Here is a 17,829-nt window from a genome sequence, read left to right as displayed (position 1 = left end):
CAAGGAACTAGAAAATTCCAACTAAGTTCCGAGTAGCATTTGAAGCAGCTTTCAAGTTCCACGAAGTTCAGATAAAGTTCCGTATGGAACTTTCTGGCTGCTTAAGAGGCTAACAATGAGTCTTGCTGGAACTTGTGTGCGAAGTTCCAGCAAGGCTCATTGTTAGTCTCTTAAGCAGCTAGAAAGTTCCGTGTGGAACTTTATCTGAACTTTGTGGAACTTGAAAGTGCATTTTGTCAACTATTGGTTACTTGGGTTTGAAACGATTAGATTTGAATAGAAGATTCATTCTATGCTTTCTAATTGAGAATTGGACCTTCGTACTTCGAAAGAAATCAAGAAATACAGAGTAACGGGACACAATCGCAAAAAAAATGACGAATTTTGACCGAACGCCCAGATTTGCTACTTTTTAGAAACAGTTTTCAAAGTTTCAGATACAATTAAAAGAATATAAGCAATTCTTTACATTTTGATGCAAATGAATAATAATCGACAAATGTCGATTATTCCGGACGTTCAACGAAGTCTAAAAACCACGATGTAGAAGTGCGTGGAACGTGTCAATTACTTACTGATCGCAATTTTGCAAAGCTACTCGATGCTGTTAAGTTGTACTTATTCTTCAATCACTTAGCTTAATTTACAGCTCTATTGTCCAGCACGGCACCACGTGAGCGTTCCAATTGAAAGCTGTACTTACACTTTGTACAGCCCCCAAATGTATTCTATTGTAGTTGTACTATACAGTCAGGTCTTGTTTTACGCGGTTTTCATTTACCCGGCCGCGTAAATGAAAACTCCATACAAAAAAAAAAAATCATCGTCTTATTTTTGCATGAATCGTCGAGAAATGGTGAGACTTTTTTTACGCGGTTTTTGGAATTTTGAACTGAGTTTTTTTTTTTACGCGGTACGTATCCCCCGCGTAAAAAAAACCCTGACTGTACATCGAATTGGTTGCCGTTGCGCTGCTTTCATTTTCTACCCTATCTTGGTAGAATGATGAGCTGTTGTGTGGCTACTGGTTGTTCCTGTTTCCAGTCCGATTGGGGGTCCATTATAGGTTGCCGTTCGCCGATGTCCAAGTATCCGGGTCCATTTGAGTCATGTGCTCAGAAAAGGGTCAGTGTCAGCTGCTCTCATGGGGAAAGAGCAGCTGACGAAAGTGCCGGGGCTGGGATCGAACACATGACCAGCTGCTTTTGAAGCAAACGTGTGACCAATTGCGCCACGGGCCCCAGCCAAAGGTTAAGTTGTACTGCAGTGCTAGTTGTAGTAGAAATATCCCGTTTTCGTTGTTCTCCTTATGAAAGAGTGAGTTCCCAGTAGGTGTTGATTATCTTTCGTGATGTCATGTTATCCAATATGGTCATTGAAATTCACAAAACGCGACGCGAGACAAGACATAACACTTATCGTTCTTACAATCGTCAAGGATTTAAAAAATTACCTTTTCTGTCGACCGGTTTCCAGCGCGATGTTGCTCATCTTCGGGACAATGTCCGACTGGTTACGCTGTCGTACGATGTTCGTACTCGTCCGCAGAAAAGAAATGTTTTACTTGATGGTGGTGTCATCCAGATCGAAGAGACACGATGTGATGGGGGGATCGTCTTCGTTCATCAATGGTTCCTCAGTGTTGGTGATGAACATTGATTCCCAGGCGTTTCAATGCGAAGCCTTTCTGAAAGGTGGTCATTGAAGTCTTCTAGAATTATGTAACTGTCATCCGGAGGGATTTTCGACAGAATATTTGAGAGTTCTGCAAATGTTCCTGGTATTCTGCTATTCGAGGAAACATGGACAACTATTATCCTTAAGCAATTCTCGCCTTTTTCCACCCATGCGGTACTATCTATGCTGGTTAGGTGATATAAATATCTGGAGGTTTTCATCACACGAAAGCTTATTTCCACTTTTTAGCCTTCTCTTTGATCGCACTAAAGATATTCGATCATCCGCATAAAAAAATTACATATCAACACTAAATATTTGGCTATAGTATAATACTGCTAGCGATGCCCACCGTTCAGACGAACTGAAGCACTCATTTCAATGCGACCTTTGATCTCATCGCGCCCGTTAATTACCTTCTTTGAGAACAATATGGCGATGGAAAAAAAATATTCCGATTTGTACTAATAAAGAAAACGAACAACGTGGAATCTTTTCCCGAGTTTTTTTCCATTGATTGGCCACTTTAAAGCTTAGACAATATCCAACACTCTAGGAAATTAAATCCTTTTGAGCCGAGCTTCGAGCAAAATAAAATTCACTTCCGATCTTTTTTTCCGTATTTCCAATATTTCGCATCTACAGTTTAAAAGTATAAGTCAATTAGTGAATGTAGGCGTAGGGTGACAAATGGTATTATCGGCAGGTTTGTTCTCTTCGTCAAGGGGGGTTTTTGTGGGCCAAATTGCCTGAAATTCGGGCACATAACTCAGCTTGGTTGGTAAGGATTTAGGGTCAACTTTGAGATCCACAGGTTTAAAAAAAAAAACCCCATGACGAAGAGAACAAAACTGCCGAAAATACGTAAGTTCCCCTATATTGGACAATATAACTTATCGATGAACGTCTTAGTTCAGAATATGAATAAACCCCGCCGTCGTACAAATTTAGAAGTCGATTGTCTGGTACTTACATCAACCCCTGTCAGACTTCAACCCTGTATCCGTGTTTGATACTGCAGTTGGCCTACTACGAAAATGCAACAAACATCTATTGTCTACCTAATATTGTACCGTGGCAGCAGTCGAGTCGATGGGCGATGGAAGGATACAGCTGAAGAGGTACAAGGCAGAAGGTCAGACGTGGACGGTGATGAGAGCGTCGAGAGAAATTGACTTGTATCACCAGTGCTCCATGTATATTGTCATTAGGTTTTGCAGTGGTGAATATCTGTGATGCCGTTAACGGGAGAATCCTCAGAGCAGATGGGAGAATATCTAGGTACTGCTAAATTCATCGCATGGAGTGAGCTAGGGTTAGATGATGATCAGTAGGAAATATATGGGCCAGATTCCAACAGACCACCGACCGTGCGTGGAGCCTGCGGCGCGCAATATTTTAATTCGTTTTTGTGTATTAGCCTTAAGAGAAATGTTAGAATGTAAGAAATAAAATGTTCGTAGTGTTTTTAATAAAGTTGTGTTGTTAGGTGTCCAATAAACTGTTTCATGTAGTGTTAAATCGCGAGTGTTATTATTTGGCTGAGAAGGTAGCCCGAAGTCCACGAAATTATCGTCGCCCGGAAAATTGGATTTTCTACCGAGTGTTGGAGAGCTACAAGGTGGTAGCTATCGAAGATTAAAGGAAGGTACAGTGGTTCCCAACATTTTGGTCCTTCGAACCGGATGGTTGGACCCCGGTGAGGATTTGGAAAGGACGAATTTGGATTGACCGAGAGCTGGTCGCGTGCAATAGACCTGAGGTCAGCGCCATCGAACGAGGATGAAAGTGGACTCGCCATAGTTCTCCCTGAACAATCATTGTGCAGCCATCACACCTGGAGATAAAACACATCGCGCCATCACTACATTACCACACAAAAGGACATTGGAGGATAATGGACACTGTGGCTTCGTTTGGGCATCCATCAACTGGATTGTTTCCATAGGTGAGTTGGAACAAAGACCTATATGTCCATTCGAAGCTAGGAAAATACGCCATCCTAACACACAACCTTTTGGAAATTTGTTTCGTAATCTCAACTGGACTTCTTGGACGAGGTATTCTGCGCTCGCATGCCAGGGCTATTGGACGTCGGAATCTGGATTCTACCGTGATATCAACCCATCAACTATTCAAAGGAGACCGTGATCTACAGCTAGCGTGGACAACTGATCCAGCATCGGATTTACTTTTCCAGGTAAATATACTTTAGATCAGTGTATGTCCGGTCGTAGCTAGTGATTTTGCGATTCTAACACCATATTCGTCGTTCTTCTCTGGATTCCCCATTCGATCGAGACGGAAAGGCCATTTCTTGAAGACGATGTTACTTCCCAAGTAACACAGAAAACATCTTTGGCGATCAGAATTTCAAAAGATGTATTACAACAGTAATATAAGTGAATCAGAAAACATGTTCTGTTTTAATTAGGCTTTAATAGTGTTAGCCGATCGGCTATCGATGACAAACAGCAAATTAAATCACTTGAGTATCGCAAGTCTGAAATACGTACATGCTAAGAACATATAACATTACTGAAACATCATGTAAACCAATTACGAAAACAGCATTGTTAACATCCTAAAAACAGCACTCTACATCGCAAATGATATGATCAAATATGAATATATTTCGGTCCTGGTATATTGAATATATCAAGTTCAATTCAAACTACACATTATAAAATCCCATTGAAGCAACAGATGTTCTATTTCCCAAATATAACATAATCACAATGTATTTAGCACCAGATTTGAGTTTTCTGAATGTTCATTGTTGTAGAAAAAAGAAAAATAAAAAAATAAACACAGATTGCTGCGCAGCTGTAATGCCTCATAGTTTGATCCGCAGTGGTCAGCAAGATTCCCGATGAGCCAGATTTTGTTTAAGTGGAGTCACGTTGATTGTAACCTCTTTGCAGAGCGTAAAAGATGCTGGCCGTAGAAATAATGAATGCGTAAGATTTGAAGATAAATTTGGTGGCATAACTCGTCGGATTGTTGATTCAACTTGATACTTGATTTGCGGCGGAATAGTAGCTGGTCACATATCATCTCGGGCGTCACCACGCTCCCATTATGGTCTTCTTGACTCCAGCTAATCCGATAACGCTGCATCTTAACTCCTTGTGTCAGAGATCGACTTTCCATTTCGTAAAAAAACTGAAATTTCTTTCTGAACCTACAAACCAACTAAGAGTATAATTGCTTACTTATTGCAATGTTTACTTTTTTGACAGATATTGATTTTGACATGATCTCTGCTAAACTAAGTTATTGTTTAGTATTTTGAGCAGTTCAATTACGATCACAAAACATATTTACAGCTATGCAATACGTGTGTTGAAAATATGTTATTTAAACGTTTTATAATCGTAGGTACAGCTTCTTCCAAAAATTAATTGTATGGTTGTTCTGCAGATGCATTATAATTGTAATTTAACCTTTATTCTAAATTGCAGCGCAGTGTCGACATGGACTTTAGAAAAAAAAGCATGCGGATTACAGTATGTGGCAGAAATATGTAAACAAAATAAAAAAAATGCGAAAATTATTTTTTTTTATTTCCGTATATTTGTCTCAAATTCTGAAACAAACGGTTTTTTTTTCAATTAAAAATGCTCAAATGCAACGTGAATCAATAGTTAAAATATCTCAGGGTAAAAAAAATATATTCGTAATTTTGATACTTGTTTACATTTTCTGTACGGCACTGTAGGAATCGTTTGATATCTGCCATATTGTTTCTTCGAATGGATTGAAGAAGTGGATACAAAAACAACCCATTCTAGTTGACTTATGCTATGATTGCTAGTTTAAATCAGCAGCGCTTAAAATATGGATGAGCAAAATTAGAAGTTTTGCCATGAATCTGGAAGCGCATGTAAAGTAGCTACTATTACCGAGAATAATCCATTTTCTAAAGAGATTTCCGAATAGTTTCAGTCATTAACTCAATAATATTTCCATGTTGCATATTTAAGTTGTCATCGAGGCCAAAATTGTGTTTATAAATAAAATTTATTTTGTTTCCTTTTAGTTTTGTTTTGCGTCATTATATAAATGCTACACGTAGGTAGTATAATTGAGTCTATCATGTATTATAAATGCTTTTTATCAGTTATAAGACATTCAAATAGCTTAGTTCCAACCAAAACAAAATGAATGTAATATAAAAGTTTTCTGCAAGTTATATCACTGACAACATATTTTATTCGGACTGGAAAATATGATTGCATTATACATGTTTTTTCTAAGCTATTTTATCGATAAATATCTTGATATAAAATAGGGAGTCCAATTTTTAGTACTATAAATGTATTAGGATACATCTTGTATTACATGTAAGATGTTTTATAAGCCGCCATTTTTTGCGCTGTTTTGACTTTATAAGCTTGAGCTTGAGCTTGATTGACCGCCCGTGGATGCTACTCCAGTATCGCCAGACCAGCTCCACTCACACAAGGACCAATGAGATAACTGCCGGGGACTAGCAGGCATCTTCAGTGTGTGAGCGTTGGTGATCTTCTATATTTTTAGGCGACAATGGCGCCTGCCACGTCAGGTTGCAGGTCAATGTGGGGAAGGGGTAAGGAAGTGATGATTGCAATCGTTTGTATCCACATCTGGCCGAATATACCTCTGCGCCAGCACAAATTCATGCGGATGTTGGAGTGTTGGTGGGAATTGGTTGGCAGAAGGTTCACACATTGGTGTGTGGATACCAGGGGAAGGTGATAGAATATTGTGTTTTTATTATTTTGAAGATGTGCGGCACAGTTCGCTTGATTGCATAACTTGTAGGCGTTTTTTCTAATAGGATTGTGAACACTGTGCTGTGAAAGTTTTTTTTTTTTTTTTTTTTTTTTTTTTGAAGGAAGGGAAACGGCTTTTTCAATCCGTTTCTGTTCTAGCGACGGCTATGAACATGTTTATATACATGAGTTGTATATGTAGAGAGCAGAGAGAAAGTATATAGAAAGATACAAAGTAGGAGGAAAGGGACGGGCCAGGGGTTGAACCCAGGACCTTCTGCATATAAATCAGAAGCGGTAGCCACTAGACCACCAAGCCCGTCTGTTGACTTTATAAGTGTTCAAAAATGAGTAAATAATTCAAGAAAAATACACCACACTTAGTATGAATGGTTAAATATAAACTGTTATATAACATGTTGTGTTACTTGGGTTCACCATTCCGGCCAGCATTTCTGAGGCGAGTGCGAGTTGTATTAGGGCTGACATCCTTCCGAGCCTATCAACCCGAATGAGCGAGGAAGCGATTTGTGACGAAGCAACAAGATCATCTGCGAGGAAGCGGTTCGATGCGTGACATGAAGAGGCTGTATGGATTGCTGTTTTGTGTGGTGAGTGCCAAGAACGTATATGTCCCCGAAGCAGGTTTCGGATAATACACGCATTTTAAATGAAATTTTGAATCCTCTTCATTTGCCACGCAATCCCTGAGCAAATCTGATCGTTATCAGAACAATTGTCTCATTCTGCCGCAACATTTGGATATTTTTGGACGGATTTTCTGGTCGTTTTGGATATGGATTGGTGCAGTTACTGGTTGCACGGGTTAGTTTGAGCAGTATATGTTCTGCCGAAGCTTTATACTTGAATACTACATGCACTCCTCCCTCTTCTTTGGATCCCAACCTGAACTACAATTGTCTGACGAGCTGACTGTACGGAAATTGGTTTTCGTGTGCGGGAACAACAAGATTTGCAATCGAGGCTGCTGCTGTTGTCCATCCTCATAGGTGAGCTACAACAGTTTATGTCCACCGAAGCCACATTTTGGATACTACAGTTGGTTCTATTCCCTCTCTCCCGAATTCAAATGGACTCGAATTGGATTGAAGTATACGGTGTATGACGTCACAACAGTGGTTCTCCAACCTCCCTGGATGAGTGTAGCGGATCGTAGTACAACTTCCTGTTCTGTCAGGTAGGCTTCAACAGTATATGCCAGTCGAAGCCTTGGACGTTTCGGATCTCTACATCATCAAATTTTATTTGCCGGTTTTGAGTGACGTATACATACCATGGCGCCATCCCGCAAGAAGAAGCCAGCACTCAAGCTGTTGATGGTGCAGCTCAAGAACATCCAGACATCCATGGACGACATCCGGAGATTTGTGGAAGCTGACCAGCCGACCGCCACTGTCAGCCAGGTCAAGATTCGCATGGACAGTCTCGATGAAATGTGGGAAAGATATGCAGAAGTTTTGGTAGACATTCAGGGTCATGATGACTTTGAAGCCAAGGATGAAACGATAGACAAGACTAGGTTAGCATATAGCGATAGTTATTACCATTGTAAGGCATTCTTGATGGATAAGATTAGGGAACTGCAAGGACCGGAAGAAGCTGATCATTCAGTACGAGCGAACGAGACGCTGGTGCAAGGGCACGGTACTCTCGATCATGTGCGGTTACCCCAAATCAAGCTCCAGGTTTTCAATGGGGATATCGATGAGTGGATTAGCTTCCGTGATTTGTTCACTTCACTCATACACAGGAAAACGGACTTGGCAGAGGTCGAGAAGTTCCACTATCTCAAGGGATGTCTTCAAGGGGAACCAAAAGGCCTTATTGATTCCTTGAAGATCACACGGACAAATTACCAGATCGCGTGGGACATGCTGTTAAAGCGATACGACAACAGCAAGCTATTGAAAAAGCGGCAGGTTCAAGCTTTGTTCAATTTGCCAACCATGTCCAAGGAATCGGTGACCGATCTACATTCTCTTATCGATGGTTTCGAAAGAGTCGTGCAGAACCTGGACCAGGTAATCAAACCTGAGGATTATAAGGATCTTTTGCTCGTCACCCTACTCTCAACGCGATTGGATCCTGTAACTCGGCGTGGGTGGGAAGAACATTCTTCTACCAACGATCATGATACGTTAGCGAACCTCACGGATTTCCTGCACCGTAGGATCCGGATTCTGGAGTCACTTCCAACGAAGGTTACGGATTCCAGGACTTTTCAACCACAACCATCAAGACAGAAGTCGTCAGCTGTGAAGGCCAGCTACGGCTCTGTGCAGTCGTCTGGAGTACGATGTGCAATGTGCAAGGAGAACCATCAACTCTACCACTGTTCTTCCTTCCAACGGTTATCGGTACGTGAAAGAGAAGCGGTGCTGAGGTCGAACTCTCTGTGCAGAAATTGCTTCAGATCGGGCCATCTAGCGAGGGACTGTCCATCGAAGTATTTCTGCCGTACCTGCAAAGGTCGTCACCATACGTTGGTATGCTTCAAGCAGGACAAGGCTGGTGCAGCGAAGGTCGCTGCTGCGGTTGGGAACAATAATCCTCCTCCACAAACGGAATCTGATGAACCAACTCCTTCAACATCCTCCCAGGTGGTCAACATGGCAGCCGCCGAAACAATAGTTTCTGGGACTACTCAACATTTCTCCTCCAAGGTTTTATTGGCTACTGCGGTCGTTATCGTGGAAGATGACGAGGGTAGTCAATTCACGGCTCGTGCTCTGTTGGATTCCGGCTCCGAGAGCAATTTTATCGCAGAACGGTTGAGTCAACGTCTTAGGATACAACGAGCGAAGGTGGATGTATCGGTGCTTGGTATTGGTCATACAGCAACGAAAGTGAAACATCAGATTACAGCAATGGTCCGTTCACGAGTTTCGGCTTTCTCGCAGAACATGAGATTCCTAGTTCTACCAAAGGTTACGGTGAATTTACCTACGGCTAAGGTGAATACACAAGGCTGGACAGTGCCTGACGGGATCAACCTGGCAGATCCCACCTTCTTCAATCCAAGTGCAGTGGATATGGTGTTGGGCATCGAACATTTTTTCGATTTCTTCGAATCTGGCCGAAGAATTCCCCTCGGAGATCAGCTGCCGACACTCAATGCATCTGTGTTCGGCTGGGTAGTCTGTGGAGGTCAGACAAACACTTCTCAAGGTCTTCGTATCAATTGTAGTACGGCAACTACACAAGGATTGGAAGAACTAGTCTCGCGGTTTTGGGCTAGTGAAGAAATAGGTGTTTCCAAAGTACTTTCGTCGGAAGAAAAGAGATATGAGGACATCTTCCTAAAGTCGGTTCGCAGAGAATCCGATGGTCGGTACTCTGTTTCGTTGCCTAAGGATGAGGACATAATTTGGAAGTTGGGCGAGTCACGGGACATCGCATTCCGGAGGTTTCTAGGCACGGAACGTAGATTGGCGAGGGATGCTGATCTGCGTGAACAATACCATCAGTTCATGGCGGAATATGTTCAATTGGGGCATATGACAAAGGTAGAAGGAACAACTGATCTAGCAAAACGTTGCTACTTGCCGCATCATCCCGTTATTAAGGAAGCGAGCACAACGACCAAAGTACGAGTGGTATTCGACGCGTCGTGCAAGACGTCGTCCGGGGTTTCGCTAAACGACGCTCTACTGGTTGGACCAATTGTGCAGGATGACTTACGATCGATCATGCTTCGGAGCCCAGTGGCGTAGCTAGGAATTTGGGGGCCCGGTGCGGAACTAAATTTGTGGCCCCCCATGAAAATAACAGATGTACATATTTTACGATGACAAATCTAAACATTTAACTCTCGAATGATCACGCTGATGTATTTTGTACGAAATATTGAAAAAATCTCGACTTATCGTGATGGTGGTGTCCATCTGACTAACGGAAGGGTAATTTTTTTTTTCTTTTCCCTTTATGCAATTCTTGGGGGTTTTCTTCAATGTCGATTTTTTAACAAGTTATTCAGGAATTGCACCAAGTAATCCTTCAGGTATTCCTTCAAAGGTTGTTTTACCGTTTTCTTGAATAAAATCTTTCTTGAAGAATGATTTATCTTTAAGAATCTTTTAAGTGATTAATGCAAGGATGTCATTCAGTATTTCTTTAAGCCTCCCTTTAGAAAGGAGGATGCTTTCAAAAGATTCTTGATGATGTGTTCAGGAAGTCCATCAAAGACTCTATCAATGACATCTCTAAGGGTTCATCAAGAAGATCATCTCTTGGATCATCAACAGAATTCTTAAGAAATTTCAGAAAAAAATAGTACAAAAAATCTCTAATGATTCTTTTGAAACCAGATATTCTCCCAAGAAATGACATTGGAATTGAAGAAAAGTCCTTCTAGAATTTCTTCAAACATTCCGCCATTCACACAACTCTTTCAGAGATTTCTCCAGGAATTTATGTTGACATTTCCTCAAACAGAATTCTTCCAGAAATTCATCCAAAGATTCCTTCAAAAATTACCGCAACGCTTCTATTCGTAAAATTTCTGCAATGATTCTTCAAGTTTTCTCTAAGGTTTCACTAAGAGATCATTCTGGAGCTCCTTCAAGGAAATTTCCAAAGGACCCATGGATAATAATTTAAAAAAAGCTCCAATGGTTCCTACAGAAGTTCCTCTAAGGAAATTCTCAGAGGAACTTCTGTAGGAATTCTTACGAAAAATCCTTCTGGAGTTCCTCAAACGAGTTCTTTGATATCCATCACCTCTAGGAGTTTTCCCAAGGATTCCTTGAGGATTTTTTACAAGCATTCCTCTGGGAACTTAAAAAAAATCTATTACGATTTTTGATAAGACTCCTTCAAAATGCTTTCGAATCAATTGAACAAATAATCTAAGCATTTCAGTCAAGAATTTCTCAAGGATTTATTAATGATTACTCTAGAAATTCCTCCAAAAAATCGTTTAAAAAATAATCAGAGAATTCGTGAATGGATCCACAACATGCCCTAAGTAATCTTACAATCCCAAATGCAGCCTATTCGAAAACAAAGCAATCGCGGCACCGATTGAATACGTATTTTTTATCATTCGTGCTCACAAAAATACAAAAAATAAGAACCAAAACAAAAAGCGCTTTAATCCTTCGTTTTAAGTACGATGACAATTTGAGCGTATATGCTTAAATGGTAAATGAACAGATACCCTATTAAATCAAACAATTTCTTCAGAAGTTTCTCCAAGGATACCTCCTAAGACTGTTTTCTTTAGAAGCATCCTTAAAGTTGTTACTGTCAGGCTAAGATTTCATAGAGGATATCAATTGGGAATTTTTACAAGAATCGCTTCAATTTATCCAAGGACTTATTAAATATTTCTTTAAAAAATCTCTCGAAAATTATCAAAACATTCTTTCAAAATTTCTTCAATGATCTTGTTAGAAATCCCTGAAACAATTTCATCAATTGGATAAGGCTTTCCATGTTTAATTTATTTAAAAATTTCTCCAAAGATTCTACCGAGGATTAATTTGGGATTTTTATTTCAGGGATCACTAAAGGAGTTCTTCCAAGGCTTTATTGCAAACTCTAAAAGAATTCCATCAAAAAGGCCTTAAGAAATTCCTCCCTTATTTTTACTTCATTATTTTTTTTTTCAAGGGTTTCTTAGTAGGTTCATTTAATAAATTCATTTGAGATTTCTAAAATGATTCGTTCAGATTTTTTTCAAGCATTAGAATTTCTTGAATTGATTTCAATCATTCTTTCTAAAACTGAATTTCTCGATGGTGTCTCGTTACGCTCTATTTCTTGATTTATCTTGAAGTCAAAAGTTCCAATATTCATTTATAAAGCATGAATGGAATCTTTTAATCAAAACTGATCGTTTAATATACTGGTTGGCATGATTTTAACAACATAACCATTTTTGGAAGCAAAAGTTCGATTCTCGCGCAAAACGTAACGCGTGGAATGTGTCCCTAGAGGATTTTTCGAAGATTCTTTTGTTGAATTCAGATTCAAAATTAGAAATTAAAATAAAAAAATATAAGAACTATTTCAAGAACTGTTACCGGAATTCCTTTAAGAAATTCTTTTAAAATATCTCTAAACATTTTTTTAGGAATTGCTTTTTGAATTGTTTTTAGGAAATTGTTTGTAAACTTCTATGGTAATCACCTTTTTTGGAAATTCCCAAGGTTTTTCTTCTGAGATTTTCCTCGGCCGTTCCGTTGTATATTATTGGATTTTTATTAATTCACAAAAGTGTATCTCATAGAATAACAAACGGTATTCCGTTAGGAATCATCAAAATAAATTACCAGAGTTATTACCAGAAAAAAAATCTGAGCAATTACCAGAGATGCTCTTAAAAAATTTCCACCTAAATTCACAAACGAATTGACTAAGGAGTTTTCAAAGTACCTGTCGAATGAATTTCCAAATTAACTATTGAAAGAATTACAAAAGTAATTTTCAAGTACATTAGCAAAAGGACTACCGGTGAAACTTTCAATGAAATTGCTTCAATCCCGTAGGAATTGTCTGATAAATTTTCAAAGCAATTGCCCAAATAATTTTGAAAACTTTAATCAATTTCGGATATTATTGCCAAGAAATTTCCAAAAAAGTTATGGAATCAAATTCCAAATGAATTGCTGAAACGTTTTCGAAAAAGTTGAAAATAATCTTACTGAAATTTTCGGACGAAAGTCAATAAAAATTGCTAAAAGGATTTCCAAATAATTTGCCGAAAAAACTTCAGAAAAGGCAATTCGAAAGATTTTGTCAGGTAACTCAGAGGAAATTCACCAAATGAATTTCCAAAGCAAAATCCAAATGAATTAACCAATTAATTCCCGTATGAATTGGTAAAAAAGTTAAGGAGTTTCCAGGAGAGTGTTGAGGTTATTCCCAAAGTAATTACTAGAGGATTTGTCAAACAAATTGTCAAAAAAAAAAAAACATTGAAAAGTTGCAGACGAATTTTTAAAGAAACTTCCGTAGAAATAAATATCTGAAGAAGTTCGCAAAGCCATTTCTGAAGCATTGCTGAGAATTGATTAAAGAGGTTTCCAAATGAATTGCCTAAAAATTTCTCGAATGAAATGCCGCAGAAATTTTCAATGAGACTATGAAATACTTCAGAAATTCTTAAAAAAAAATCTCACTCCAAGAAATTTTACTGGAATTCTTTTAATGATTTTTTAGGTATTATTCCAAGGTTTCCATCAGGAATTATTCTATCGATAGCTTTGAATATTTTTTAGCGATAGCATCCATTTCGTCCGGATTCCCTTCACGAAACTTCTTAAAATGTTTCTTACGACTTTAACAAGCATTTGTTCCAAGTGAGGAATTTCAAGAACTCTTTCTTGGATATTTTTTAAGATTTGTCTAGGAATTACTTCAAGGACTTCTTTACAAATTTCTCCAAGATTTCCTTAGAAAGTTACTACAGCGATTGCTTCTGGATCTCCTCCAAGCGTCTCTGATGAAATTTCTCCAGCAATATGTATTCCCATGAATTTCAACACTTATTGGTTTGTTTTGCTAACGTAAGAACTAGGTACACGACATTCGAATTCGCTCAGGGATTCCTCAAAGTTTTCCATCAGATAACTATAAGGATAAATACAGTCATCTCATAAGGATTCCTGCAGAAATTTCCTCAGGGGGTTCTAGAGAAATTCCCCCAAGAAAATATATAGGAAATCTTTTGAAGATTATATTTTGACTTGCTTCATATAATTTGAGAGGGATTCTTTGAGGTTTCCGCCATTGATTTCATTGAGAAATAATCTAGACATTTCATAATTAGTTCTTCCAAAATCCCTTTGCTTTTAAAATATCTTCAGGAATCCTTTACGTAAATCCTCAAAGTACTCCTTGTACTTCTAGTACTGTAGTAATCCTTCAAAAATGTCAGCAAAGATACCTGCAAAATCAACCCAATGATTATTTCCGAATATATCCTGGAATTTATCACGAGAAGGTATTTCTGGACGAATGCTTGAAGAAATTCCTAAAAAAAAATCCTTGATAGAGTTGATAAAGGATTTCTTGAAAAGTTGCTGAAAAAAAAATGCTTGGACGGGTTCCTGAAAGAATCATTTTGAGTTTTCCAAAATCAATGCTTAGAAGAATTTCTGAAGCAACCCCTAAACAAGATCTGAAGTAAATCTTTGAGGAATTTTTGTAGAAGTCTTTAAAGTAACTACTAGATAAATCGTAAAAGATATCCCCGAAGGCAAGGAAGTATTTACCTTGCCCGAAGGAATTTCCGCAGAAACCCTTTAAGAAATACTTGGATAGAAATACTTGATGAAATAATTGGAATACGTGGTTTGTACTTTTTTCACGAGAGCAATAAGGCAGCATCCATTTATTATGTAACGCTAAAATCGACATTTTTTGACCCCCCCCTCCCCCCACCGTAACGCTTTTTTGTATGAAAATCCTAAAATTTTTGTATGGGCCGTAACGCTTGGCCGTACTCCCCCCTCCCCCTAGAGCGTTACGTAATTTGTGGATGGCGCCTAATAATCGACAAACTATTGTTATTACGGTTCTGACGTGACATGTGTTCAGATCTTAATTTTCAAAAAAGGGGCTCCTGAATTTCAGGTGCTACCTTAAGCTAAATCAACAGTTATGTTTGATCCTGTGGTTAGGATATCAGGGACCTTTTTATAATATCAACATTAAATTGTGATTTGTAGCACGTTTTTTTTGTATTTTGGGGCCCCTGTAGGTACAAAAAGTAACCATCGTACTAATTAAAACTAAAAAAATGTGCATATTTACAATTGTTAAAAATAATAGGATTTAAAATTAGCCATCTGTGTGCTTCATTCCAAAAACTCGATAATCTCGAAGGGGCCACTACATACCTACCACCAGATCTGCAAGTATAGAACTGCTACTAGTAGGAAACTTTCGCTATTCAACCATTCAGGACGCGCGCCATCAAGCAACTGTAACTGCACCACGCTGGCTGGCGCTGTATACGACAAGCGAGGTTTTTTGGTAGTCTTGTACTTTGTACAACTGCGCGCGTTCTGAAGAGTTAAAGAACTTTATGCAAACTAGTGTTCTCTGATTTGGAGGCCCCTTGAATTCGGGGGCCCGGTGCGGACCGCACCCCCGCACCCCCCCTTGCTACGCCACTGTCGGAGCCGCGTAAGGCAAATCATGTTAGTGGCCGATGTAGAGAAGATGTTCCGGCAAATCTTCGTACTACAGGAGGATAAGCCGCTCCAGTGCATTTTGTGGCGCTTCAATTCGGAAGACAGCGTAGATGTGTACGAGCTTGATACTGTCACATACGGAACAAAGCCGGCTCCTTACCTGGCAACACGCACGTTAAACCAACTCGCAGAGGACGAGGGAGCACAGTATCCAATGGCTGCAAGGGCAATCAAGGAGGATACGTATATGGACGATGTTATCACCGGAGCGGATACGATGGAAGCCGCACAAGGGTTATGCAAGCAACTCGACGAGATGACATCGAAGGGAGGTTTCAAACTCCGGAAATGGGTATCAAACTTGCCGGAGGTGTTGGATGGTGTTTCTGAGGATTGTCTGGCTATTCGAGTTTCGGAAGGGATTACACTCGACCGAGATCCAGCTGTGAAAACTCTGGGGCTGACGTGGTTGCCTATCGCCGATCAACTGAAGTTCCAGTTCACCATTCCGGATTGGAATTCAACTCACCAACCAACAAAGCGACAAGTTCTTTCGGTGATTGCCAGTTTATTCGATCCCCTAGGACTCCTCGGTGCGACAATAACAACAGCCAAGATCATTATGCAACTTTTGTGGAAAACACGGAATGACGAAGGACAAGCGTTGGACTGGGATCAAACACTTCCTTCGACGGTGGGTGAGCTTTGGAGAAAATACTACGAGGAGCTTCATCTTTTGAACAACATTCGCATTGATCGTTGTGTCGTAGTTCCTGAAGCAACAGTGATCGAAATTCATTGCTTTTCCGACGCATCAAGTAAGGCATTTGGCGGATGCATCTATATACGTAGTCAAGATTCAGAAGGAAAACTGCTAGTCCGTCTATTGTCTTCTAAATCCAAGGTGGCACCCTTGAAGACACAGTCCATACCCAGGTTAGAGCTGTGTGGTGCGTTGCGGACAGCGCAATTGTATGAGAAGGTTCGTGATTCTCTAAGGATTCCTGCTCGATCATATTTCTGGGTCGATTCAACTTGCGTTCTACGGTGGATACAAGCATCTCCGAATGTGTGGACCACGTTCGTTGCGAATCGGGTAACGAAAATTCAGGCTATCGCAGAATCCTTGCAATGGCGACATGTATCTGGAAAGGAGAATCCAGCAGATTTAATCTCCAGAGGAATATCCCCAGCAGACATCGTCAATAACACGTTCTGGTGGGAGGGACCGAATTGGTTGAAGAAAAATCAGGACTGCTGGCCAATTTCTCCTAATGAGTTACCATCAGAAGAGGCCGAAAATGAAAAACGACGAACGGCAATGTGTACAGCATCAGTGGGCATTGACTTCAACGAATGGTATTTAGGGAAGTTTTCGGCCTATTCAGATCTCATCCGGAAAACTGCGATATGGCTGCGGCTGATACAACTTCTGCGGACGGAACCACAGAATAGGAGGCCTGCAGCGTTCCTATCAACAGAGGAACTTAGGAATGCCGAGTTTACCATCGTCCGACGTGTCCAACAGGAGTCCTTTGCTGAAGAGTGGAAAGCACTTGCTAAAGGAGATAGCGTACCACGACGATCTCCACTTCGATGGTACAATCCATATATTTCTGAGGATCAAATTATTCGAGTTGGAGGACGACTAAGTCATTCTGCTGAGCGAGAAGATGTCAAACATCCGATGATCGTGCCTGCTAGACATAGGCTCACCCGAATGATTTTGAACATTACCATCTACAACTATTACATGCTGGACCGCAGTTGCTACTTGGAGTTGTCCGTTTACGTTTTTGGCCGTTGGGTGGACGTAGCGTTGCAAGGAACATCGTTCATCGTTGCTTAAAATGCTTTCGTAGTAAACCTTCACCGATCCAGCAGTTCATGGGAGAGTTACCTGCACCAAGAGTCACCGTATCTAGGCCATTTTCACAGACCGGCGTAGATTATTTTGGGCCGTTTCATGTAAGACCAGCTCCAAGAAGACCTACAGTTAAGGTCTATGTATCGGTTTTCATATGTCTCTGTACAAAGGCGGTTCATTTAGAACTAGTGTCCGATCTAAGTACGGATCGATTCTTGCAAGCTCTGCATCGGTTTATTGCTAGGAGAGGTATATGCCGTGATATTTACTCCGACAACGGAACGAATTTCGTAGGAGCAAGGAACAAGATGAAGGATTTCGTAAGGCTGCTGAAAGATCCAGAGCATCGGGTAATAGTCACGAA

The 17,829-nt window shown here is 40.0% G+C and overlaps 1 protein-coding gene across 1 annotated transcript; it reads left to right on the top strand.

Moving 5' to 3' along the window:
* The first annotated feature begins 7,729 nt into the window (after positions 1-7,729).
* LOC134291126 (uncharacterized) lies at positions 7,730-10,168 on the top strand. Its single transcript, XM_062858479.1, has one exon. The coding sequence runs from the start codon at positions 7,730-7,732 to the stop codon at positions 10,166-10,168; it is 2,439 nt and encodes an 812-aa protein (XP_062714463.1).
* The last annotated feature ends 7,661 nt before the right edge of the window (positions 10,169-17,829 follow it).

Source organism: Aedes albopictus, chromosome 1 (assembly GCF_035046485.1).
Source record: "Aedes albopictus strain Foshan chromosome 1, AalbF5, whole genome shotgun sequence".
In the NCBI taxonomy this organism is placed as follows: domain Eukaryota; kingdom Metazoa; phylum Arthropoda; class Insecta; order Diptera; family Culicidae; genus Aedes; species Aedes albopictus.
This window is presented reverse-complemented; position numbering and strand designations above follow the sequence as displayed.

Bases quoted from the DNA above. Each gene is read 5' to 3' on its own strand.
- LOC134291126 (XM_062858479.1), top strand. From the start codon at position 7,730: ATGGCGCCATCCCGCAAGAAGAAGCCAGCACTCAAGCTGTTGATGGTG.